General features: G+C 42.3%; 1 protein-coding gene across 1 annotated transcript; it reads right to left on the bottom strand.

The window, feature by feature from the left end:
- Positions 1-4,018: 4,018 nt before the first annotated feature.
- LOC112846203 (uncharacterized) lies at positions 4,019-5,299 on the bottom strand. The gene is made up of 2 exons (XM_025905574.1): positions 5,289-5,299; positions 4,019-5,059 (listed from the first exon to the last, which is right to left on the bottom strand). Exon 2 carries the CDS (start codon positions 5,048-5,050, stop codon positions 4,262-4,264), a length of 789 nt encoding a protein of 262 aa, XP_025761359.1. The 5' UTR covers positions 5,051-5,059; positions 5,289-5,299; the 3' UTR covers positions 4,019-4,261.
- Between the last annotated feature and the right edge of the window lie 21,464 nt (positions 5,300-26,763).

The raw sequence follows: 26,763 nt of genomic DNA, 5'->3' as shown, positions 1-26,763 counted from the left end.
TGTGATCTAATAGATAATTTCTATATTGGTTAGAATTAAGATTATTTTATTTTTCCAGTTCATGAGGACTGTTTTCTTGGCTATGCATAGGGCAGTGAAAACCATATGGGCTATATTCTTTTCCGTAGTGACATTATCTAAGCTGCCCAACAAACATACTAAAGGAGAAGTTGGAATGTTACATTTCAGACACTTTGATAAGTCTTCACATATCTCACGCCAAAACTTCTGAACTGGTGGACAGAACCAAAGAGCGTGGATATAATTGTCCGGTGAATTGGTTTGGCAGTGTGAGCAGTTGTTGGTAGACGTAAAGCCCATCTTGAACATCCGATGACCTGTATAGTGCACTCTATGTAGTATTTTGTATTGAATTAATTGAAGACTGGGATTTCTAATTAAATGAAAGGTTTTTAAGCAAATCTGAGACCAGAAGTTTTGGTCTAAGTTAACTGATAAATCCGCTTCCCATTTTGCAATAGGAAGTGATATTGATTCATCTGTTTTAGAAAGCATTCTGTATATTTTGGATAGTAATTTGGGGGTTTTTAGAGTAAGAAATTGAACCACACTTGGTGGTGTTTGTAGTTCAACTTGACCCGGTTTAAATCTCTTTTTTACTATGGATTTAATTTGTTGATATTCTAAAAATCTTTTCTTGTTGATCCCATATTGTGTAACTAGTCTGTCAAATGAAATAAATTCTGTTCCTTCTAGTATATGTTCTAAATATTTGATTCCTTTACTACTCCAATCTGAAAAGTTTATCATATTATTGTTTTGTAATATGTCAGGGTTGTTCCAGATAGGTGTACGTTTGCATGGGATTAATGAAGACTCTGTCAACTTCAGAAACTCCCACCATGCTGTCAGAGAGGAGCTGATGTTGATGCTTTTAAAGCATTCATGTCGTTGGATGTTTGAGCTGATAAATGGTAGATCTGAAATCTCTAGATTATTGCAAAGTGCTTGTTCTACATCTAGCCAAGGTTCATCTAAGAGGGTATGTTTTAGCCATCCTGAGATAAATTGAAGCCTGTTGGCTAAGAAGTATAGCTGAAAGTTAGGTAGTTCTAATCCTCCTTTATCCTTGGTCTTTTGTAGTGTTTTTAAGCTTATACGTGGGGCTTATTTTTCCAAAGGAATTTGGACATATATGAATCTAGAGATCTGAACCAATCTTGCGGCGGTTTAGTTGGGATCATTGAGAATAAATAATTTATTTTGGTAATACCATCATTTTTATAGCGGCAACCCTTCCCATGAGTGATATGGGTAGACATTTCCACCTAGCCAGATCACCTTCTACTTTCTTTAAAAGTGGGATATGGTTTAATTTAGTTAGATCTGCAAGCTTGGGAGAAACATTAATACCTAAATATTTTATATTTCCCGATTGCAGTGGAGTAGAAGAGGAATTATGGAAGGAGCAATTAATCGGAAGGACTGTAGATTTTGACCAGTTAATTGAGTAATCTGATATTCTTGCAAAAGAGTTTATCAATTCGATTACCCCAGAGATATTGGTTTGTGAATTTTGGAGAAAGAGTAACACATCATCCGCATAAAGGCTGATTTTATGTTCCACGTTCTTGCATTTTATGCCCTTAATTACTGAATTCTGTCTAATTGCTGCTGCTAGTGGTTCGATAAAAATCGCAAACAGTGAAGGGGAGAGTGGGCATCCCTGCCTGGTGCCCCTCAGGAGACAGAAGCTGGAGGATGTCTGGTCATTTGTTCTGACACAAGCTGTTGGGGAATTATATAATATTTTTAACCAGTTGATGAAAGAAGATCCAAAACCAAATTTGTGTAAAGTTGCAAATAGAAATTTCCAGTTAACTCTGTCAAACGCTTTTTCTGCATCTAGAGAAAATATTGTAGTTTCAAGGTTTTTACTGTATGAGTAGTCTATCAAATTAAGTAATCTACGTGTATTTGTTGATGAGTGCCTACCTTTTATGAAACCAGTTTGGTCAGGATGAATTAAGAGGGGGGTTATTTTCTCTAGTGTCTTCGAGAGAGCTTTGCAGATTATTTTAAGGTCTACATTTATAAGGGATATTGGACGATAGCTTGAGGGATATACAGGGTCTTTGCCTGGTTTTAGCAGGAGATTAATGTTTGCAGAATTCATATTTGATGGAAGTCTGCCATTTTCTTTGATTTCCAACAACGTTCTGTAAAAAACTGGTGCTAGAATCGTCCAGAATTCTTTGTAGAATTCTGCAGGAAAGCCATCTGGACCTGGAGCCTTATTATTGGGCATACTTATCAGGGCTTCCTGGAGTTCACCTGGTGTCAGTGGCGAATCTAGTGCCATTGCTTGAGTGTCTAATAATTTTGGGAGAGTTATGTTGTCTAAAAACTGATCAATTTCCTTTTTAGATGGGTTTATTTGTGGTGAATACAACGTTTTATAGAAATCCCTGAAAATGTTGTTTATTTGTTTCGGGTCATATATTGTGTTCCCAGATGAATCTTGAACAGCACATATAGTTGTTTTTTCTTTATTTATTTTTAGCTGGTTTGCTAGAAATTGACCGGATTTATTACTATGTTCATAATTTTGTAAGCGTAGTCTTTGTACTAAGAATTTTGTTTTTTTTATCAATTATCTCATTTAATTCTAGTTTTGTTTTGCGTATTTTGTTCAATGTTTCCTGATCTTGGTGGGACGCGTAGGCTTCTTCTAGTGATTTGATGGTTTTTTCTAATTCCTGAATATTTTTGTTTTCTTTTTTCTTTTTATGTGATGAGAAAGAAATTATTTTACCTCTCATCACAGCTTTCCCTGCTTCCCATAAAACAGAAGCTGATGTTCCGGGAGTGTCATTAAAGTCTAAATATGAAGTCCACTCTTTTTAAAATATTTAATAAAGTCTTCATCTTTAAGCAGTGATGTATTAAATCTCCAGTTTTTACTTGGCGTAGTATTATTCTTGTGCATTAGTGTTAAAGATACAGGAGCATGATCGCTGACAGCTATAGGGTGAATCTCAGTGTCTGAAATGTCACTCAGCAGTGAGCTGCTGACCAAAAAATAATCCAGACGAGAGTAGGAGTGATGAACATGTGAGAAAAAAGAATATTCCTTACTGGTGGGGTGAAGGGAGCGCCATGCATCGCAAAGACCAAAGTCGCTCATATACTGTTTGATTATATTTGTGGACTGCCAATTACGCTGAGTTCCTGCTGTATTGAGCCTATCCATTTCTTCATTTAGTCCAAGGTTGAGGTCGCCTCCAAGAACAAGTGTGCCATCTAAGTGTTCAGAGAGTGCACTGAAAAAACTGTGAAAGAATGAGGGATCATCAACATTTGGACCATATAAACTTACAATACATAGCTTTTTATCAAGTATAGATAGTTTAATGATTAAGAATCTGCCCTCTGGATCTATAACTGTATCGAGTACTGTGAAATTAATATTTTTATGTATTAAAATTGCTACTCCCCTTTGTCTAGAATTATAACAAGCTGAGAACACATTAGGAAACTCAGGTGTTTTAAGTTCATTCGAACCTCTAAGAGGTCTGTGGGTCTCTTGTAAAAGGACAACATCTGCCTGTAGTTTTTTGAGTTGGTTAAATATTTTTAACCTCTTTTCTCTGGAGCCAGCTCCATTTACATTCCATGTAACGAATCTCAGTGCACCCATAGATGTCTGTGTATAACTAGGGGTGTATGCTGTGTGTGTCGCTTAGACAGGTGGAGAGAATACATCACTTGTTCATAAATAAAGAGACGGAGAGAGAGAAGGAATATGTGGCGAGATGCTCCCTGAGTCTGACTATGTGTGTGCATATTTACTAAGATGAGTACGCTTGGCTTAAGTGTGTGTATCCTATACGACTGTGTGCGCTGTCTGACTGATGTAAATGTGCTGCCGTTGAGCGCATGACTGTGCGTGATCGTGCTGTGCGTATGTGTCGAAATAAAGGATGTTGTTTGTGGATGAGTGTGGAAGCAGGTGATCGAAGCAGTGAAAGAAAGAAAAAAAGAAAGAAACCAAGGACAAGTGTGAGCAGCATAAAAACAAGAGGGGAAAAGGAGAGAAGAAAAAAACAAGAAGAGAGAAAAAAGAAAAAGAAAAACCGGAAACATTCTAATCAAACCACTGACGGAGAGTGACGGTTTTAATACTGCTATGATATCACACCTAAGATGCGATTTGATACTGGTAAGTTAAACAGATGTTAATGCAAGTTAGTGTGAGTGGATGGGGAAAGGGTGTAGCGGATTCTTATCTGGTGTGAAGTTAATACAGCCACGGAGTGATGTCGAGGTCGCGGTGGAGCTGTCCGTCCACGTACAGCCGGTCCACAGCGATGACAGCGCGGGAGCCCTTCTGGATGAAGCCGCGTCGGATTGGGAAGAGGACCCTGCGTCGTTCCAGGATCTCTTTGGGGAACTGGTCGTTCACGCTGAAGTCCGTTCCTTTTAATTCCCTGCCGCGGCTTTTCACATGTTCCTTTTGTTTGAAGTGGCCGAATTTGGCCACGATAGGACGTGGTCTCCCGGCCGCAGCCCGCATGGGGCCGAGGCGATGCACCCTATCGAAGACGATGTTCTTCACCGTGTCCTCCGGCAGCTTCAGGTGGTTTTTGATGAAGCTTTTTACCGTGGTCTCCGCGTCCTCTCCAGCGGCTTCTGGAATACCAGAAAATACCAGATTATCACGCATGCTACGGGCTTGTAGATCAATAACTGTTTCTTTTATTTTTTTATTTTCTCTATTGAGCTGGGTAACATTTTCTGTGAGACATTTCACCGACTCCCTTAGCGTGGCATTTTCAGCAGCGAGCGTTTCCACCTGCTGCTGGCTGAACTCCAGGGATTCTCGCAAGCATTTAAATTCCCGGTGAAGAATCTCCACCAAGGACAGCCTTGCGTCGAAGCTGGACAATCGCTTGTCGATTGACTCCAGTATGTCGGCAATATCTTTGCCGGCTGGCGATGTTGTGCCGGGGGAATCTGCCGGGCGAAGTCTTTTCGACGATGGCGTCTCAGATTTGGCCGGGGAAGATGCACTCTGGGCCTTCTTCATCACGAGATCCTGAAAGCACTGATCGATGTAATCTTGGAGAGCCTCTAAACTCTCCCCGTTGTTCTCCAGGGTGTTGGAGATTATTAAGACAAATATTGTTAGTTATAAGACAATTGATAAGTGTATTTGGTAATGGTACTGAAGCTTAAAGGAATTTGTTCAAATCTAAACTACCATTTGCTTAATTTTCCGCCAAAATCTCCGGCGTCTGACGTCAGTTACAACATGAGTCGCTTACCTTGTCCGTCACTTCCGTCCCAACTTCCGTTGCCAACTTACCATTTTTAAGTAAAATTTTAGAAAAACTTGTTTTTACTCAGATTAATGATTTTCTGAATGATAAACAGATCCTAGAAATATTTCAGTCTGGATTTCGGGTGAACCACAGCACAGAGACCGCTCTCCTAAAGGTTTTAAATGATATTAGATGTAACTGGGACTCCCAAAAGCTCTCAGTCCTGGTGCTACTGGATCTAAGCGCAGCCTTTGATACAGTAGACCACGCTATTCTTTTAAACAGACTGAAACACATGGTGGGCCTCTCTGGTGCTGTACACAACTGGTTCACTTCCTATCTCTCAGACAGAACTTTTATGGTGAGTATGGATACATGCTCCTCTAAGATCCATAAAATGACATGTGGTGTGCCTCAAGGGTCGGTTTTAGGCCCTGTACTTTTTAATTTGTATATGCTCCCTCTTGGCGGCGTCATCAGGAGGCATGGAGTGAACTTCCACAGTTACGCTGATGACACTCAGCTGTACATCTCCGTGTCTCCTGATGACACCAGACCAATGGATGCCCTTTTTAACTGTATTTTAGATATAAAATCTTGGATGGCAGAAAACTTTTTACAGCTTAACCAGGACAAAACTGAAGTTTTAATCATCGGTCCTGAGGCTCAGAGAGAGAAACTCTTGTCTAAATTACAGGCATTTTCACTATGCCCTTCACTACAAGCGAAAAACCTGGGTGTTATTTTTGACTCTGAGCTTGGTTTTATCCCACATATTAAACACGTAACCAAAATTGGATTTTATCATCTAAAAAATATAGCCAGAGTCCGCCCTATTCTCTCTCGGGCCAACACGGAGATATTGATGCATGCTTTTATTACCAGTCGCATTGATTATTGTAATGCCCTGCTCTCTGGTCTCCCCAAAAAGAATATTTCACCTTTGCAACTTTTGCAAAACTCTGCAGCTCGTGTGCTGACGAAGACCTAAAAAAAAAACTACACGCCTTTGGAGCAGAAGATCGCAAGTTCGATTCCTGCCTGGGGCGTCTGTATCCAGTAAGGGTCCTAAGGCTAGACCCCCTATGCTAAAAAAGTGAGCCTACCGCAGACATGAGCGAGACAGATAAATATGAAGGCATGCCGGCTCGGACGTCGCCCGGATCAACAAGGTCCGCGTCAGGTGTTGAGGAACCAGGGCACCCTGACGACAAGTGGGCTACTGGAACAAGAAGGCATCGGTGGGCAAGAGACGAAAACAGGGCGTTGTTGGAATGCTACTACGCAAGTAACCCTGGCGGAAGGGGTTACATGAATAGGATGAGGGACCTATGGATTCTTCGATACCCAACATCCACAATGACGGCGAAACAACTAGTAGCTCAGTGTTCCAACATTCGAAAGAAGGGACTGCTCTCACAGCTAGAGATTGACGAGGTACAACATAAATGCTACGGCAAGGAGGAGTCAGGACGCCAGGTCAGGGGGGAGATATCATCACCCCCACCCGAGATTGGGTACATAGCCCCAAGTGCGATAGGAGAAGGATCGTTGAGTGCGAGAGGAACTGACCTGAAAGATAGGATCATGGCCAAGCTTGAAACCTGGATCTCCCGTAGCCGGTTACCAAGATTACGTGAAGTACCCTCAGAAGGTCTGCTAGATGATGTTAATGCAGCACTACGGACGATACCTACAACCACGATTACCGACACTAACAAGCTGATCTACACTACGGCAGCAGTGATCAGTGAGATGCTTGGCTACAAGTTGAACAGCCACAAGGGGCAGTACCCTCCATGGAGAAGGAGGCTAGAGGGCAAGATCAAAGTAGGTTAGCCAACTAACGGAGTTGCAGAAAGGCGCAACAAAGAAGGTGCATAAGAAATACAACAAGCTGTCCATACCTGAGGCCTTGGAAACTGCCAAGCAAAGACTCACAGCCTTGGCCAGCCGCTTGAGGAGAAGGCAGGAGAATAAACCAGCTGTTCTCCACAGAACCATCACAGTGGCAGACATCCAAGAAAGGGTCTCCAGTATAAAGAATTGGACAGCACCAGGCCCCGACATGGTTCACGCCTACTGGCTGAAGAAGCTGACTGCACTCCACGAGCGTCTGGCAGCACAAATGAACCAGCTGCTAGTTAACGAGAGACACCCGGAATGGCTAACCAAAGGTCGGACGGTCCTGATCCCCAAGGACCCCAAGAAGGGACCGGTCCCATCCAACTACCGACCAATAACCTGCCTCAGTACTACATGGAAGCTCCTGTCAGGCATCATATCGGCTAAGATGAACAGGCACATGGGTCAATACATGAGCGGGGCACAGAAAGGGATTGGCAAGAATACCAGAGGCGCAAAACACCAGCTACTGGTAGACAGAACAGTCAGCCGAGACTGCAAGACCAGACTGACCAACCTGTGCACAGCCTGGATTGATTACAAGAAGGCCTATGACTCAATGCCCCACAGCTGGATACTGGAATGCCTAGAATTGTATAAGATCAACAGGACCCTAAGAGCCTTCATCAGGAACTCAATGGGGATGTGGCGTACAACACTAGAGGCCAACTCCAAGCCCATAGCACAAGTCACCATCAAGTGCGGGATCTACCAAGGAGATGCTCTGTCCCCACTGCTGTTCTGCATAGGCCTGAACCCCCTCAGTGAGATCATTAACAAGACTGGCTACGGATACCGACTACGGAACGGAGCGGTTGTCAGCCACCTCCTGTACATGGATGACATCAAGCTGTATGCCAAGAGTGAACGAGACATCGATTCACTGATACACACTACCAGGCTATACAGCAATGACATTGGAATGTCGTTCGGACTGGAGAAGTGTAGTCGGATGGTAACAAAGAGAGGGAAGGTAGTCAGAACTGAGGGGATTGAACTACCAGAAGGCAACATTGCAGACATAGAGGACAGTTACAAGTACCTGGGGATCCCGCAAGCGAATGGGAACCATGAAGAGACCGCTAGGAAAGCTGCAACCACCAAGTACCTGCAGAGGGTCAGGCAAGTCCTGAGGAGTCAGCTGAACGGTAAGAACAAGATCCGGGCCATCAACACCTACGCCCTGCCCGTGATCAGGTACCCTGCTGGGGTAATAGGCTGGCCAAAGGAGGAGATAGAAGCCACTGACATAAAGACAAGAAAGCTCCTTACCATGCATGGAGGGTTTCACCCCAAGTCCAGCACCCTGAGGCTGTACGCTAAGCGGAAGGAAGGGGGCCGGGGACTGGTGAGTGTCAGCACCACAGTCCAGGATGAGACAAGAAACATCCACGAATACATCACGAAGATGGCCCCAACTGACAGCGTGCTCAGTGAATACCTCAGGCAGCAGAAACCCAAGAAAGAGGAGGAAGGCGAGGAACCATCATGGAAGGACAGGCCCCTGCACGGTATGTACCACCGGCAGATAGAGGAGGTGGCTGATATCCAGAAATCCTACCAGTGGCTGGACAAAGCTGGACTGAAAGACAGCACAGAGGCACTAATCATGGCAGCACAAGAACAAGCTCTGAGCACAAGATCCATAGAGGCTGGGGTCTATCACACCAGGCAAGACCCCAGGTGCAGGCTGTGTAAAGATGCCCCAGAGACAATCCAGCACATAACAGCAGGGTGCAAGATGCTAGCAGGCAAGGCATACATGGAACGCCATAACCAAGTGGCCGGCATAGTGTACAGGAACATCTGTGCCGAGTATAACCTGGAAGTCCCGAGGTCAAAATGGGAGATGCCCCCAAGGGTGATGGAGAATGACCGAGCTAAGATCCTGTGGGACTTCCAGATGCAGACGGACAAAATGGTGGTGGCTAACCAACCGGACATAGTGGTGGTAGACAAACAGAAGAAGACGGCTGTAGTGATCGATGTAGCGGTTCCGAATGACAGCAATATCAGGAAGAAGGAACACGAGAAGCTGGAGAAATACCAAGGGCTCAGAGAAGAGCTCGAGAGGATGTGGAGGGTGAAGGTAACGGTGGTCCCCGTGGTAATCGGAGCACTAGGTGCGGTGACTCCCAAGCTAGGCGAGTGGCTCCAGCAGATCCCGGGAACAACATCGGAGATCTCTGTCCAGAAGAGCGCACCGCCCGCAGGGGCGTGCTGGGTGTTTTTATATATGTGTATATATATGTATGTGTGTGTGTATATATATATATGTGTGTGTGTATATATATATGTATATATATGTATGTGTGTGTGTGTGTGTACACACCAGCAGGTTGCATTTAGGTTGTAATGGTTTTAAGTATTATTCTTATTCTTGATGATTCCTCCACAGAGTGGACCAACAGAGCTCAGAGGTTCCCAGTGGTCAGTCTGCCCAGCAGCATCAAACACACCTGGACTCCATATTTATGGTCTGTACATGTACAACAACTGCTTTATATCTATTCTCTTCACAGTCATCTCCATGCTGGGTTCTGGCTCAGAAGGTAGATTGAATATGCAGGGTGGGCCATTTATATGGATACACCGTAATAACATGGGAATGGTTGGTGATATTAAAGTCCTGTTTGTGGCACATTAGTATATGTGAGGGGGCAAACTCCTCAAGATGGGTGGTGACCATGGTGGCCATTTAGAATTTGGCCATGTTGCATACAACTTTTGTTTTTTCAATAGGAAGAGGGCCATGTGACCCATCAAACTTATTGGTAATGTCACAAGAAACACAATGGTGTGCTTGGTTCCAAGGTAACTTTATTCTTTCATGAGTTATTTACAAGTTTCTGACCACTTATAAAATGTGTTCAATGTGCTGCCAATTGTGTTGGATTGTCAATGCAACCCTCTGCTCCCACACACTGATAGCAACACCGCAGGAGAAATGCCAGCACAGGCATCCAGTATCCGTAGTTTCAGGTGCTGCACATCTCGTATCTTCACACCATAGACAATTGCCTTCAGATGACCCCAAAGATAAAAGTCTAAGGGGGTCAGATCGGGAGACCTTGGGGGCCATTCAACTGGCCCACGACGACCAATCCACTTTCCAGGAAACTGTTCATCTTGGAATGCTCGGACCTGGCACCCATAATGTGGTGGTGCACCAACTTGCTGGAAAAAATCAGGGAACGTGCCAGCTTCAGTGCATAAAGAGGGAAATGCATCATCATGTAGCAATTTCAAATATCCAGTGGCCTTGAGGTTTCCATTGATGAAAAATGGACCCACTATCGTTGTATCCCATATACCACACCAAGCCATCACTTTTGTTGTTCCGACAGTCTTGGAGGGATCCATCCAATGTGGGTTAGTGTCAGACCAATAGTGGTGGTTTTGTTTGTTAACTTCACCATTCTTCTAAATGACCACCATGGTCACCACCCATCTTGAGGAGTTTGCCCCCTCACATATACTAATGTGCCACAAGCCATCAAGCATGTCTCAGTATTTCAGAAATAAAGCAAACCATCTTTTTTGGCAGCTGGGGGAGGCCCAAAATAATAAATGGAATAAAATATTATTTTATTTAGAAGTGTCTTTCAAGACAATCAAGTAAACCTTGCAATAGGGCTGTTCGATATAACGATATATATCCGATGACGATATAAAAATGTTGTGGAGGTTCTGGTAATGACACAAGCAGCTGTACTTTGCTTGAGGTCTATGGAGACATTTGTGTGGTTATCTAGAAAGGATAAACTATAATAATCCATATGGAATATAACCAGAACTTGTACAAGAATAACAGTAATGTTAGCTGTGGGCAGTGTTGGGGAGTAACGAAATACATGTACCAGCGTTACATATTTAGAATTCAAAATATGAGTAACTGTATTCCGTTACAGTTACTGTTTAAAAAGGTGGTATTCAGAATACAGTTACTTTGTTGAATTAAATGGATTACACAGTGTTCTTTTCCTGTTTCATATGTTAGACCAGGGGTGTCAAACTCAATTGCACAGGGGGCCAAACCTCAAGGCACACTTTAGGTCGCGGGCCAAAAAAGATAAATAGTTATTGAACACACTAAAACAATGTTTTTTTTAAACATAAATATGAATAAAAACAGACAGGAATATAATTCAAGAATAAATAAACTTTAAAAAATAAACTTTAACTTTAAATATTTTGCTCTCCATAAAAACACATCCTGTCAAAATTATGCAACATGCTGCCAAAAACCCCAGAAAAAATAAATGAAAACGAACACAAGGTTCGAGCCGCATGTAGTCGGAGATGGGGCATTGCTTCAGGAATTGAACTAATAAACTCTGAAGGCCATTCAGTGGCATTCTTTCCCTTGAGTGTCCCATTAGAATGCAGCTCCATCTGAATCTGCACAGGTGCAGTTTCCACGTCAACTGTAAGTGGGTTGTGAAGCAGCTCGAAATTCTCATTTTGTGCTTCAAAGTCACCAAAGCGCTGCACAAACTGAGTGCGCTCAGTTTATCAGCAAAGTGCGCATTTGGGAACACTGTTGCGCTGACTTGGTTCAACATTACTTGGCAACAGGGAAAGTGAGGCAGGTTGCACTGGTGCATTTGTGACAGCTTCACTTGAAATGCCTTCACCGCATCATACATGCCGTGTCCATGAACTGACAGATTTCCTTGCTGAGCTCAAAAACTCTATTGAGAACTTTTCCCCAACTCAGTCAACAGACCTCTGTATGATATGGAATGTTGGCAAACTCTGAATCTATTTCCTACATAAAAGACTGAAATTGAGGGTGATGTAAACCTTTAGTTTGGATAAAATTTACTGTTTGCGTCACGGTGATCACTACATGCTCCATTTTTAGGACTTTACCACACAGCGTTTCCTGGTGTGTGATGCAGTGATATGCTGTTAACTCACCGGTACAGTTCTTCTGCATCTTGAGTCGCAACCTGCCGACTACTCCACTTTTTTCACCACAGAACACCGACGCTCCATATCTTGTAAGTCCAACAAGTTTGTCCCAGGGCAGTTTCATGTTGGTTACACTTTGACATACGTTCTGCTCAGGCTCACATTTGCCAAAATCTGCGTTTTGTCTGGACACAAGACGTCACACACCTTCATCATGCAGCTCTTCGAAACTCTCCCTCGGTAAATGGCCGGGCTGATTTGGCTATCTCCTCTGCTACAATAAAACTTGCTTTCACAACAGCTTCACTTTGTGATTTTGCTCTGGTGAAAAAGAAGTCTGGTGAAATGTCAGATTCTTCTTTAGCTCTTCTACTTTCTGTAGTTTCTGCATTTAGGTTTTTCAGCTTATCCTGATGTTTTGTCTCGTAGTGCCGTCTTAAATTAAATTCCTTAATTACAGCCACATTAGCTCCACAAATAAGACACGGCTTTACACACACGGCAATGTTTGTAAACATATATTCAGCCTCCCACTGGTGCTGAAAGGCTCTGTTTTCAGAATCAACTTTTCTCTTTTCTCTAGCCGAATTGTGAGGGGCTAGCTTCGCAATAACAGAAGTTTGACTTGATTGACGCGAGAATGTTCCCAGCTAGCCTAGCGGTCGGCCACGAGGCTGCAGCGCTGCATTATGGGATCTGTAGTTTGTGTGTTATTAGCGCCTCATATCGCCGGGCCATGCATAACAATAATAATAAATCTATATAAAATGATCTCGTGGGCCAGATATAAATGTCCGCCGGGTCAGATGTGGCCCGCGGGCCTTGAGTTTGACACATGTGTGTTAGACTATGCTCTCTCTATTTCTAGTACTTCCATGCCGGTGGAAACCCAAACAACTGTACTATTACTCATTTTATATTAAGACTTAAAAATCTAATTGGTATTGGTATGGCGAGCATAATACAATGTACTATATGGATTACCTAGAGTCAGCTGCTGAGGGATCATAAAACTTATAGTACTGAAAAGGGGAATTAAAGTAATACACAGCACAGTGCAGTAGCACTGAGGTGGCTAAAAGACACTATTATAGTAGAGAAAAGAGCTCTACTTTTCACTTCACCAGATCTGATAAATGTTCCATAATATCCAGATTAGCTGCAAGTACAGCATCCTTACAGGTGTGTGTGTGTGTGTGTGAGTGACATATTCTTATGAACAACATGAGTGATAACTTTTAGTGACAACATTTAGATTTAACAACAACAGAAAGGGATAGATATGTGGAAAATATTCTGAAAAAATGTGGATTTTACCTTTTCCCACTTCTTTTAGAGATTGAGGGATTGTGTATATTGTACCTAATTAAACGGATTTCCAGAAACATACCTCATTCTAGGTTCTTATTTTCTGTCCTGTGTGAGAAAAGTTTTTGGGTCATTCATAAACATATCTTGTTTCAGATACTGGAAGAAAAAATCATCACTTTTGTGAAGAACGAGCTGAAGAAGATCCAGACAGATATGAGTCCAGATGACCTACAATGTTTAAAGAGTCAATGTGGGGATGACAATGTATTACAGAGTGTGGATGAAGAACAGAGTAAGAGCAGCAGAGAAGCATTTGTGATGATCACAGTGGACTTTCTGAAGAGAATGAAGCAGAATAAGTTCGCTGAGCGTTTGCTGAGAAGTGAGAATTATTCTCTAAATATTTACGCAGCTAAAACGTTCAATAATATCCCAAGAAATACACAAAAATACATGCAAAATATGTGCAAATGATAAATCCTTCATTTTGTCTTTCTCTCCCTCTCTCTCTCTCTGTGTGTGTGTGGGGGGGTCACTCAGGAACCTGCACTAGGAACTTCAAGTGGCATCAGCATGAATTTAAATCTGCACTGAAGAAGAAGTTCCAGTGTGTGTTTGAGGGCATCGCTAAAGCAGGAAGCCCAACCCTTCTGAATCAGATCTACACAGAGCTCTACATCACAGAGGGAGGGACTGCAGAGGTCAATGATGAACATGAGGTCAGACAGATTGAAACAGCATCCAGGAAACTAGACAGTCTAGAAGCAATAATGAGACAAGAGGACATCTTTAAAACCTCCCCTGGAAGAGATGAACCAATCAGAACAGTGCTGACAAAGGGAGTGGCTGGGATTGGGAAAACAGTCTTAACACAGAAATACACCCTGGACTGGGCTGAAGACAAAGCCAACCAGGACATCCAGTTCATATTCCCATTCACTTTCAGAGAGCTGAATGTGCTGAAAGAGGAAAAGTTCAGCTTGGTGGGACTTGTTCATCACTTCTTTACTGAAACCAAAGAAGCAGGAATCTGCAGCTTTGAAGACTTCCAGGTTGTGTTCATCTTTGATGGTCTGGATGAGTGTCGGCTTCCTCTGGACTTCCACAAAACTACAATCCTAACTGACCCTAGAAAGTCCACCTCAGTGGATGTGCTGCTGACAAACCTCATCAGGGGGAAACTGCTTCCCTCTGCTCGCCTCTGGATAACCACACGACCTGCAGCAGCCAATCAGATCCCTCCTGACTGTGTTGGCAGGGTGACAGAGGTCAGAGGGTTCACTGACCCACAGAAGGAGGAGTACTTCAGGAAGAGATTCACAGATAAGAAGCAGATCAGCACCATCATCTCCCACATCAAGACATCACGAAGCCTCCACATCATGTGCCACATCCCAGTCTTCTGCTGGATCACTGCTACAGTTCTGGAGGATGTGCTGGAAACCAGAGAGGGAGGACAGCTGCCCAAGACCCTGACTGAGATGTACATCCACTTCCTGGTGGTTCAGGCCAAAGTGAATAAGGTCAAGTATGATGGAGGAGCTGAGACAGATCCACACTGGAATCCAGAGAGCAGGAAGATGATGGAGTCTCTGGGAAAACTGGCTTTTGATCAGCTGCAGAAAGGAAACCTGATCTTCTATGAATCAGACCTGACAGAGTGTGGCATCGATATCAGAGCAGCCTCAGTGTACTCAGGAGTGTTCACACAGATCTTTAAAGAGGAGAGAGGACTGTACCAGGACAAGGTGTTCTGCTTCATCCATCTGAGTGTTCAGGAGTTTCTGGCTGCTCTTCATGTCCATCTGACCTTCGTCAACTCTTTACTCAATCTGCTGGAAGAACAAGTAATTACATCCCAGATGTCTGAAACAAAAGAATCTACAGGGAGACTTTTCTACGAGAGTGCTGTGAACAAGGCCTTACAGAGTCCAAATGGACACCTGGACTTGTTCCTCCGCTTCCTCCTGGGTCTTTCACTGAAGACCAATCAGACTCTCCTACAAGGCCTGCTGACAAAGACAGGAAGTAGCTCACAGACCAATCAGGAAACAGTCCAGTACATCAAGGAGAAGCTCAGTGAGAATCTGTCTGCAGAGAAAAGCATCAATCTGTTCCACTGTCTGAATGAACTGAATGATCGTTCTCTAGTGGAGGAGATCCAACAGTCCCTGAGATCAGGAAGTCTCTCCACAGATAAACTGTCTCCTGCTCAGTGGTCAGCTCTGGTCTTCATCTTACTGTCATCAGAAAAAGATCTGGATGTGTTTGATCTGAAGAAATACTCTGCTTCAGAGGAGGCTCTTCTGAGGCTGCTGCCAGTGGTCAAAGCCTCCAACAAAGCTCTGTATGTATGCATCTATGCAGGCTTTTATTGTTCAAATATTCATGCACGTGTGGTTTATAGCAGCTGGAATTCTTAGCATTTATAAAACATTTGTGTATATAACCCTTATCAAAGTAGAGTCAGCTTTTCTTTAACTCTTCAAAAACTAATATAAATAAAGAGAAAATAATAAAAAAATCTTTGAAGGAGCTAAAGCAGCTCATTTCCAACAGAGCATGAATGGTGGCTACATCCGGGTTCAGTATGTGATTATTAAGGATTATTTTGAACTGTTTCTAGCAACAACAATTCCACATATTGTATTTTGAAAAGTATGAATACCTGTGTCAGTGGGTGTTGATCTATAAAGACTAAAAGTACTAGCTCCCCAGTTGTTAACAGATACAGAGGCGTATCTGTGCTGTTTCAAAGCAAGTTCTTTTTCTTTTTTTCCATGCTTGAATTATAATTCATATTCTATATTTATGAAGTGGACATGGAATTATTTGTTTTTCCTGTGGTACGTTGAAAATAAGTTTTTTTTAATTTGATCAAAAATGTGATTGATTTTCAGACTGCCTGGCTGTAACCTCTCAGAGAGAAGCTGTGAAGCTCTGCACTCAGTTCTCATCTCTAAGTCTTTTAGTCTGGGAGAACTGGACCTGAGTAACAATGACCTGCGAGACTCGGGAGTAAAGCTGTTGTCTGCTGGATTGAAGAGTCCAAACTGTACCCTGGAAACTATCAGGTGAAGATTAATTAAATTAATTAAACTTTAATTAAAGTTTTTTTCCCATTAATTTATATTCGTAATCTGGATTATAATATTCGTCAAACAAAAACATTATTGAATTCTAAATTGACCTTTCATTCATATTTAGGTGAAGTTCAAAAAGATAAAGTGCTCTACTGTCTGCTGCAGAATTTAGTCGAGTTTATCTATTTACGATACATAGCCATTAACCATAACCAATTACCTCTGTATCAGTTTATGAAGGAATCCAAGCATATATATTGGTTACTCCTTTACTTCTTTGTGTGTCTGCAGTCTGTCAGGCTGTCTGATCACAGAGGAAGGCTGTACATCTCTGGCCTCAGCTCTGAGCTTCAACCCCTCCCATCTGAGAGAGCTGGACCTGAGCTACAATCATCCAGGAGACTCAGGAATGAAGCTGCTGTCGGCTGGACTGAAGGATCCACACTGGAGACTGGAGACTCTCAGGTATTGAGAGAATGTCTGATAGAGGAGGAAGAGCTGGAAACATTTCCTGTGTCCTTCACTCACTTCCTGTTTGTTTCATGCAGATGAGACATGAACAATCACAGACAGGAACCTGTCTATTTATTGCACTACGTGTTTCTCCTTCACCTCTTTTCACTCTTTGTGTGTTTATACACCTCTGCATTTAACCCTTAGATGCACACGTGAGGTCAAAAATAAATAACCCCAAGCAGTTCGTATGAAATTTTCTATGAACCTGTAATTCTTAGCAACTCAGACTTTCCAGGGCTCTAGACTAACTTTTTGCCACGGTTGCACTTGCACACCTAACTTATTTCTTAGGTGCACTAGCACAAAAGTTAGCTGCACCCAAATCTTTCAACCACATCGCTTAACATGTTCCTTTTTGTTTGTTTTTTTTAAATTGCTGTCCATACAAACAATATTGATTTGTAACTTATTAAGTAACAATCTTGTCAACACAATGTTCTCTATTTGGAGCACAGTTCTACAAGGAAGATATGTTACTGAAAAGGTGCTTGTGCTTAAAGTGCTTTGGCACTTTGGCAATATTGTAGACAATGTTAAACTTAATCATCATCTTGGCTTCCTCTGACGACCTGTTTACCTCCGTTTACCACTCCCTCCGCTGAAAGGCAGTGCATTTATCATGACATATAATGTGTTTTCTGGATACACTGTGCTTTTTCAGCGTTCAGAGGTTGATGAGTCCGTGTCAGAGCAAGGGCTATGAATTTCAGATGGATCAGGCATTAACTTAAAGAAAAAGTTATCAATTGTTCTTTTCTCATTACCCACAGCTACATCCACTTCTTTCGGGCCTAAGCTGCTCACTAGGGCTGGGTATCGTCACTGATTTCTATAATCCATTCGATTCCGATTCACAAGCCCCTGATTGTTTAATAAACTTTAATAAAGCAAACCTCGGACAAGTCATGCCCAACTTTTATCAACATGTCACGTGTCCGACGAGGGGAGATAGAATCTTGGACCATTGCTACACGCCATACAAGCAGGGCTACAAGGCTGTTTCACACCCGTCTTTTGGGAAGTCTGATCACAATGCCATCTTCCTCATTCCTCAGTAATAACAAAACATATGGAGGGATGAAGTAACCACGAGGGAGGTGAAACGCTGGTCTGCCCAGTCAGTCTGCCCAATCAGAAGCTATGCTACAGGACACGCTCAATGACGTAGACTGGGACATGTTCAGAGCATACGCAGTCGACATCAACAAGTTTACGGATGTAGCATGCTAGCGGAGGAGATCATCCCAACTGTGAGAGTCATGAGATTCCCAAACCAGAAGCCACGGGGGGACATCCGCGCTGCAGTGGCCACCAGAACCACCACCTACAATGCCGGTCTCGCCACTGGCGACATGCGTGCATACAGTGCTGCTTCATACGGCGTGCGGCACACGGTGAGGGATGCCAAACGCCGGTATCGGGAGCGCGTACACTCTCGGTTCAGCCAGGGGGACACACGGAGCGTGTGGCATGGACTATAAAGCCAGGGGCACTGTGACGAGCAACGCCAACTCTGCTTTCACCAACAAGCTGAACGATTTCTATGCCCGCTTTGGGGTTAGTCAGGCAGCTAATGCTAACCACCGCCTGACAACTGAGGACAGTGACGTCATTAGAGAGGGAATGGGTGGTCAGGATCGCAGAGCACAATGTCCGAGCGGCGCTAAGGAGAGTGAGCACAAGGAAAGCAGCAGGACCAGATGGCATCACTGGCCGTCTGCTGCGGTGCTGTGCTGACCAGCTACCAGGTGTTTTCACTTCCATTTTCAACCAGTCCCTGGCGAAGTCTGTGGTCCCCACATGCTTAAAGAGATCCGCCATCATCCCTGTGCCCAAGAACAACAAGCCCTCATGCCTGAATGACAACCGGCCAGTTGCACTGACTTTGGTGGTTATGAAGGTTTTCAAAAGGCTGCTGAAGAACATCATCTCCTTCTCCATCCCAAACACCACAGATCCGCTCCAGTTCGCCTACCGACCCAACAGATCCAGAGGATGCCATCGCCCATGTCCTGCACACCACCCTTAGCCACGTGGACAAGAAACAGGGTAACTATGTGAGACTGCTGTTTTGTTGATTACAGTTCATCGTTTAACACAATAGTGCCCAGCAGACTGTTTGCAAAGTTGAGGGATCTAAGACTCAACAGCTGTCTGTGTGCATGGGTGTTGGACTTCCTCACTGGCATAACTCAGGTGGTGAGGGTGGGTAGGTGCATCTCGAACAGCATCACCATCATCACGGGAGGGCCAGAGGGGTGTGTACTCTGGCCACTGCTTTACTCTTTCTACACTTCAGACTGTGTGGCCACCCACGGCTCCAATACCATTGTGAAGTGACGACACAGTAGTGTTGGGTGCCCTCTCCAACAACGATGAGGCGGCCTACATGGATGAAGTGAAGAATCTGGCATCGTGGTGCCAGGACAACCACCTCCAGCTCGACGTCAGCAGGACCAAGGAGCTGTTAGTGGACTTCAGAAGGAGTAAGCACAGAGACTACAAGCCCATTATCATCAACAGAGCTCCAGTGGAGAGGGTGCAGTCCTTCAAGTACCTCGGTGTCCAGATCTCCTCAGATTTGACATGGTCTGCTCATATTCAGGTCCAGTCCAAAAAGGCTAGGCAGCCCCTGTACCACCTACAGCAACTGAGGAAGTTCAGGGTCTCTCCAGGGATTCTATACAGGCGCTGTGGAGAGCATCCTCACACAGAACATCACGTCCTGGTATGGAAACAGCTGTGTCAAGGATAAAAATGCTCTTCAGAGAATGATCCCTATAGCAGAATGCTGCTGCAAGACTGCTCTCCCCTCCCTACAGGACATTTACACCAAGAGAAGCTGGACCAGAGCAGCTCAGATACTGAAGGACCCGTTCCATCCCAGCAATAAACTATGCCAGCTTCTGCAATCAGGCAGAAGGTTTGGCACCATCCGGACAAGAACAGAGAGGCTCAACAGGAGCTTCTACCCTGAGGTCATCCATGTGTTAAAAGCTCCATAACGAACTGAGACAGGACTCACACATTCCCATATCATGCCTGATTCTTCTGACTTGATTGCAACACAAGTCACTTTAACACCCCACTCACACAATGTACATTCCCAAATTTTGAACTGTAAATTTCCAGATTGTTTTGTTCTGTTTAACATAATGTATACAATTCACTCACTTATTTCACATAATATCCTCTTTGTATATATCAATTTGCTTACTGTATATAATATTTTTATCTCTCCCTATTTTGCACAGTCGAGGAGCACAGTATCGTAGCGTAAGTTAAAGAGGTTTTATTAGACACACAGCTAAGTTTTGCAATTTGGCATCATTTAAAAAAGTTTTAATTTCTTCGCTATAAAACAGCAGAAATTAGGCTTTCTGGTTGGAGGTTATTTTTTGGGGGAAAAAAAAACAGCAGCCGGCAGTGCTGTACATTACTTGTGCGTAATACACAAACAAATAATGCAGAGAACAGAAATTTGAGATGCGAAGCTGTTCTTAAAGTACACTGGGAGAGAGAGAGGTCTGGAGGAAGTGCGATTTTTATCGCGGTGGAAGGAAAACGGCAAAAGTAAGAGGGATTTCATGACGATTTCATCCCCAGTGATTGTGTTACAGTGGATGAACAACTTGTGCCTTTCAGAGGGAGGATCCAGCTTTTGCAGTATATGCCGAGCAAACTAGCTAAGGATATGAATATATCATCTAAACCAAAATGAGAGAAATATCTAGTTTATTGCAAAAAAGCATTGATTTTGTGGCCTCTGTTGCACGACTGGTCCAGACATCAGCAGTCAGGATAAAAAAACTTTTGACACCGCCAAGGGTCTGCTTTACCTAAAGATATGAGATGATTTCGAACAATAGTAAGCATTAGGGAAATATATTACAGTACATTTTTTCATTATTAATAATGCTTGTCAGTTTATGCATCAAGATTTAAATTTACCGATTGAATGATTCAGTTACATCACATACAGTTAAGTATGTTAAACAAACATTTAACATATCAGTAAAAAACAACGACTTTGCATTACATGTTTTAACCAAGATTAATTTATTGCTTGCTATATTATTTCTTCATGAAATGTATGAAATTGTAATACAATTTGCTATTTTGTCTTTGTGGCGTGAGAGATTTGAGAGAAGGCGAGACCAACCTTCTCAAAGGTTGCATCATATTTCTTTTCCATCAATTTGGTAAAGTGGGATTGGTCTGGTAGGTAATTATCATGGTAATCTCGGTTGAACTGCTTGATCATCTCTTGATCATCTGCTTGATCATCAGCCATAGACAGGGGTCTCATGTCCGTCAACATGTTCAAGATTGATTCAGTCAGAACATCTTCTTGCCGAGGTGTACATGTTGTTGGCTTGATAACAAAGTCGTCCACTGAAGACAAACATATTTTTTTTAGCAGTCCTGTAACGTAATGCTTACAGCTATATAAGCAATATAAGTAATAATAAGTAGTGCTGTCCGCGTTAATCTTGTTAATATGACAGGGCTGCACGGTGTCAACGCGTTAGTGCGGTTAGCACCGTGCAGCCCTCGTATGAGACGATCCGCGTAAACGCGCTAATGGGGATTTGCGCGTTAACGCAGTTATGGCGTTAACTTTGTCTTAACAAGATTAATGCTGACAGCATAATAATAATAATAAGTCATAAGTAGCTCACTGTTTACACTAATGTTAGCAGCTAACTAGCCAATTAGCTTACCGAGACGACTGTACCACTTCGTCGTCAGAAGCCACGACGGGCTTCCTTTTTAGATGCTCGTGCATCGCCGTCGTACTGCCATGAAAGGCAAGTTCCATTTTGCAGATTTTGCATTGGACCTTCTTTTCTTTTGTTTTGTCAAAATCCAGACTTTCGAGTTCCATTGCCGACTAGCCATGATAACAGAGACTGCTTCTTCTTAGTCTTTGGCGTTTAACGGCAGCTGTCATCCTTGTAGATGCATTGCCGCCATCTTCTGTTTCAGTCCATTATTACACTATTAAATCCTACTGTTATTCCTGCGCCTCTCAGGACCTTACGACGCGTCGACTACTAAATTAGGCTTCAACGATTTTGATAGTCGAGGTAATCGTGACTAGTTGACTAATCGTGGCAGCCTTATTTGTATCCAAAGAACACCATACCTACTTTGAAGCATGGAGGTGGAAACATCATGCTTTGTTTTTCTGCAAAGGGACCAGGACGACTGATCCCTGTAAAGTAAAGAAGAAATGTGGCCATGTATTGTGACACTTTCAGCATGACAATGATCCCAAACACACTGCCCGGGGTAACAAAGGAGTGGCTTTGTCAGAAGCATTTCAAGGTCCTGGAGTGGCCTAGCCAGGCTCCAGATCTCAACCCCATAGAAAATCTAGGATGATAAAAACGTACAAATAAAGGGCAAGGCAAACGGATGCAAAACAAAACATTAACCTGCTGGTACCTGCAACTGGTAACTAAAATAAAAATATAGAAACCTGGACATGATTACAGGAGACCTGGAAACATGGTGTGAAACAATAGACGACCTGACAAGTAATCAATAAAAATGCACAGACTAAATATACACAGGAGGTGATCAGGGGAAGTAGAAACACATGAGGAAACAGCTGACACAAATGAACATAATGACACCACAGGAGAAGAGTAAAACTAAGCAAACTAAAAAATGGAAACACCAGACTTTCAAAATAACACAGGAAATGATGAGAGACTTCAACATTGCACACAAACTTGACAACATGAAGCACGCAGACAAGTAATACATTATATTGTCAAATATATTGACACTAAAGACAAAAAAAGACTCAGTTATAAATCAGTTATAGAAGAAGTAAAAGTAGAATGAAACTAAACTAAATCCTAGATAATAGTGGCAACAGAAGAACTTAAGATATTTCAAACAATATAAGGAACCAAAAATACAAAACAAACTCAAACCTAATGATATCTATGGTAAGACAACGTATTCATGGCAAATACACAGTACCAACAATAATTTGATTTTTTTTGATGTTACAATACTAATCGTTTTCTCACTGATAAAAATTTCAAGTTTGTTCACGTTTACGTTCACGTTTGTTTGTTTTTTTTTGCTTTGCTTACACACAAATTAAATGCAACTAATTCACATTTTATTTTATCTCATTGAACTTAAGCGATTTCTAGTACAACACTTAATAGAAACAGTGTATGTAAGTATGAGTCTGTTCTGCTGAACAACAAACAAGTATATTGCCATCATTGTAGATAGCATTGTATCTGTTATTTAATTAAAATATCAAATTTAAAATGTATATTTATTTATTACACAACTTAAAAATTTACAACCTTATAATGAACCAAAGTCTCAGATTGAATTATTATGAAACTAAGTTTAAGCTTTGTATTGTAGTTACATTACTACCCTAATCGGTGCAGTGACTCCCAAGCTAGGCGAGTGGCTCCAGGTGATCCCAGGAAAAAAAATCGGAGATCTCTGTCCAGAAGAGTGCAGTCCTAGGAACAGCTAAGATACTGCGCAGGACCTTGAAGCTCCCAGGCCCGAGGACCCGAGCTTGGACGATAGACCACCCACAGGGGCGAGCGGGGAATTCTGTTTTTTTTTTGTTTTTTTTAATATAATATATTTCATATATTTATCCAGTTTGCTATTAATGCCTGCTGTCTACTATTTATATTTTATTCCTACACACTTGGAGGGAGTAGTACAATCTCAATAATGGGCTTTTCTATTTTATCCTATTTTAGTGTCAGTGACAAAACTTATGTGATGACAGTACTGCTTTGCTTTTTAAATGCATTATATCAAATACTAAAATTAGTATGATTATTATTACTTTGACACTGCTACCATCATTAACGAAAACCAGGTTTTTTATTTCATTAACACCATGCAGTTGAAACCTATTTTTTAAGAAAAACAAAACTTATATGGCACATAATTTAGTAGACCAATATTCCAGAAGTTGGATTGACTTTATGCCATTCTCAGATATTGTGTTTGTGTGGGGGGGTTGTTTAGTTGTTTTTTGTTTGTTTGTTTGTTTGTTTTTTGGTAAAGGTCATGAATGAAATTAAGACAGGGAGGTGTCCTTTCCAGCTAAACAGAAGAAGAATATAAACATAATGAAGGTCAAAGTTTGAATCAGTCATATTTCATTCAATACGGTGGTGTACTGGCAGATCCAGGATCAGTCCAAATCATCAGCAGTTTGATCCACGTATGGATTGAAGTGTATTTGTGAAAATGTTGGACTGTTCCTTTATCAGTGTGTAACAGTGTGTGTGTGTGAGAGCCATGTAATGTCCATGTGTACATGCTGACTGTGCTGCTCTGACCCCTCCTCCTTTCAGGGTGGAGCCTGCTGGAGTCCGATGGTTGAGACCAGGTCTGAGGAAGTGTAAGTGTGTTTTTAATGGGATTCATGAAAACAAAGCAGCACACATTCAACCATCTTCATCATGTCAGGAGTCATCATCAAAGTGTCAATCAATGAACAGATGATGGATCAATAACTGCAGCTGGATTGTGTTTGTTCTCTCCATCAGATTCCTGTCAACTCACAATCGACACAAACACAGTGAACACAAAGCTCCAACTGTCTGACAACAACAGGAAGGTGACACATGTGGAGGAGGTTCAGTCATATCCTGATCATCCAGACAGATTTGATGTGTATCATCAGCTGCTGTGTAGAAATGGTCTGACTGCTCGCTGTTACTGGGAGGTCGAGTGGAGAGGAATCGTTGATATATCAGTGAGTTACAGAAGCATCAGAAGGAAAGGAGACAGTAATGACTGTTTGTTTGGACTGAATGATCAGTCCTGGAGTCTGGAGTGCACTAATGATGGTCCTGTTTATGTCTGTCACACAAACAAATTCATCTCCATCTCCTCCTCCTCTTCCTCCTCCTCCTCCTCTGTCTCTAACAGAGCAGCAGTGTATGTGGACTGTCCTGCTGGCACTCTGTCCTTCTACAGAGTCTCCTCTGACACTCTGATCCACCTCCACACCTTCAACACCACATTCACTCAAACTCTTTATCCTGGATTTACTTTTGGTTCTGCTTCCTCAGTGTCCCTGTGCTGAGTGTAAAGAGTGTCTCCTGTTAGAGAAACAGTCTGACTGTTGAACAGATAGTTCAGTCTGTACATGTCTGTCTCTTTCACTCACAAACACGTTTTCACATTCATGGATTCAATCAGTTGATGTTTGAAACTCTTCTAAATGATTCCTTGTAAACTTCTTCCTCTTTAGTCCTTTAACGATGGAAGCTCCCATTATTCCAGGATCCACATGTTGTTTTTCTGTCTTTTTCCACTCACAGCTTCACAGTGAATATCAATATGTTGTGTTTCTCTGAAGCTCAGTTCACAACCAACTCCTCTGTATTTTTAACAAGTCTGAGCTCATTAAAATGAATCCAAATGTTTGATTTCTCTTTCTTAATGGGATGTTTCCATCATGGCTGAATAAGTGGACATCCAATAGTACTCAGTGTATCAAACATTAAAGACATTCAGCATCTCTCATGTTTCTGTCATTCTATAAAAACAGCTGCTTTAAAAAACTGATCCAATCAAAGAAACATGAACTTCCATATTGATCAGATCAATACGTACAGCTCTGATGTCAATAACAGCTTCCTGAACTCTTCATTAATGGTGATTTGTGGCCCTCTGCTGGTGACAATATTAATTACATGATGTCAGTTTAATAAACACAGATGACATGAAGTGTTTTTAAATCTGCTTTTTCTAATTGTTCAGTGTTCTGCTCCAGGAAACGGCTTCAAGTAAATCTGAGTATCAAAATAAAATCAGTTGATGTGAGTTGGAGAAAAGAGTCATTTTAACCAGTTTAACCACTCTGTCATAATCATGAACAGAATCAAGTTTAATATCAAATATCTCATTTTGATCCTGAAGGAGTGGTGGAGCAAAGCACATTGAAGAGACCAGAACTGGAAACCATTAAATGAAAAGCCGGTATCTTTAATAAAATACAAACACAGAAACAAAACCAAATTAAACCAAGTAGGTCACACTTAACCTTCTACAGTTCAAGATCATTTTAGTTAACCAACTTTGGTCTAAATGACACACTGAGGTTAGTCTTTAAGCTTTAGTTCTTGATTTAGGAATTAGATCTAAAACCTTCAGTTTCACAGTTGATTTATTTAAGACAATCTGAGAGTCTGAGGGTCTCAGACCCGTCTGTCCTGCAGGGCTAATAAAGCCAACTGAACCTATGCCCACTACTAATCTGTCTCTCCTTGCAGGAGCAATAAATTGTTATCGAAGCTAGTTTGGTGCATTGGCCCTTTGTCAGGAGTTTTCCTGTAATTCAACTCAGATTGGAATAAGTGACACTCAGACAGGTTTTACAAATTAACGTGCACGGGAGAGAACTGGACAGGCGCCGTTCCTTCGCTTGACCTCAGTTGCTCTCGTCCGCCCTCCCGTAACACTGCTCTTTTATTGTGGTTACATGAATATGCATAGTTTCATTAACATATGACGTATACCTTGTGTGTGTGTGTGTGTGTGTGTGGAGTGAGATATGATCCCGTGAAGACTCCCCAAAGCTGGTGCCAGGAGTCTAGCGGTCCATCTAAACAAAAGGCTCTTAGACTCAAACATATATACGTGTGTTTGCTATACCATATATCAGCAAGAGAAGATACGACCTCTCCTAGGAGACGTGTGATCTATGCCAGAACACTCTGAGGAGG

Source organism: Oreochromis niloticus, linkage group LG3, assembly GCF_001858045.2.
Source record: "Oreochromis niloticus isolate F11D_XX linkage group LG3, O_niloticus_UMD_NMBU, whole genome shotgun sequence".
In the NCBI taxonomy this organism is placed as follows: Eukaryota; Metazoa; Chordata; class Actinopteri; order Cichliformes; family Cichlidae; genus Oreochromis; species Oreochromis niloticus.
This window is presented reverse-complemented; position numbering and strand designations above follow the sequence as displayed.

Bases quoted from the DNA above. Each gene is read 5' to 3' on its own strand.
- LOC112846203 (XM_025905574.1), bottom strand. From the start codon at position 5,050: ATGAAGAAGGCCCAGAGTGCATCTTCCCCGGCCAAATCTGAGACGCCA.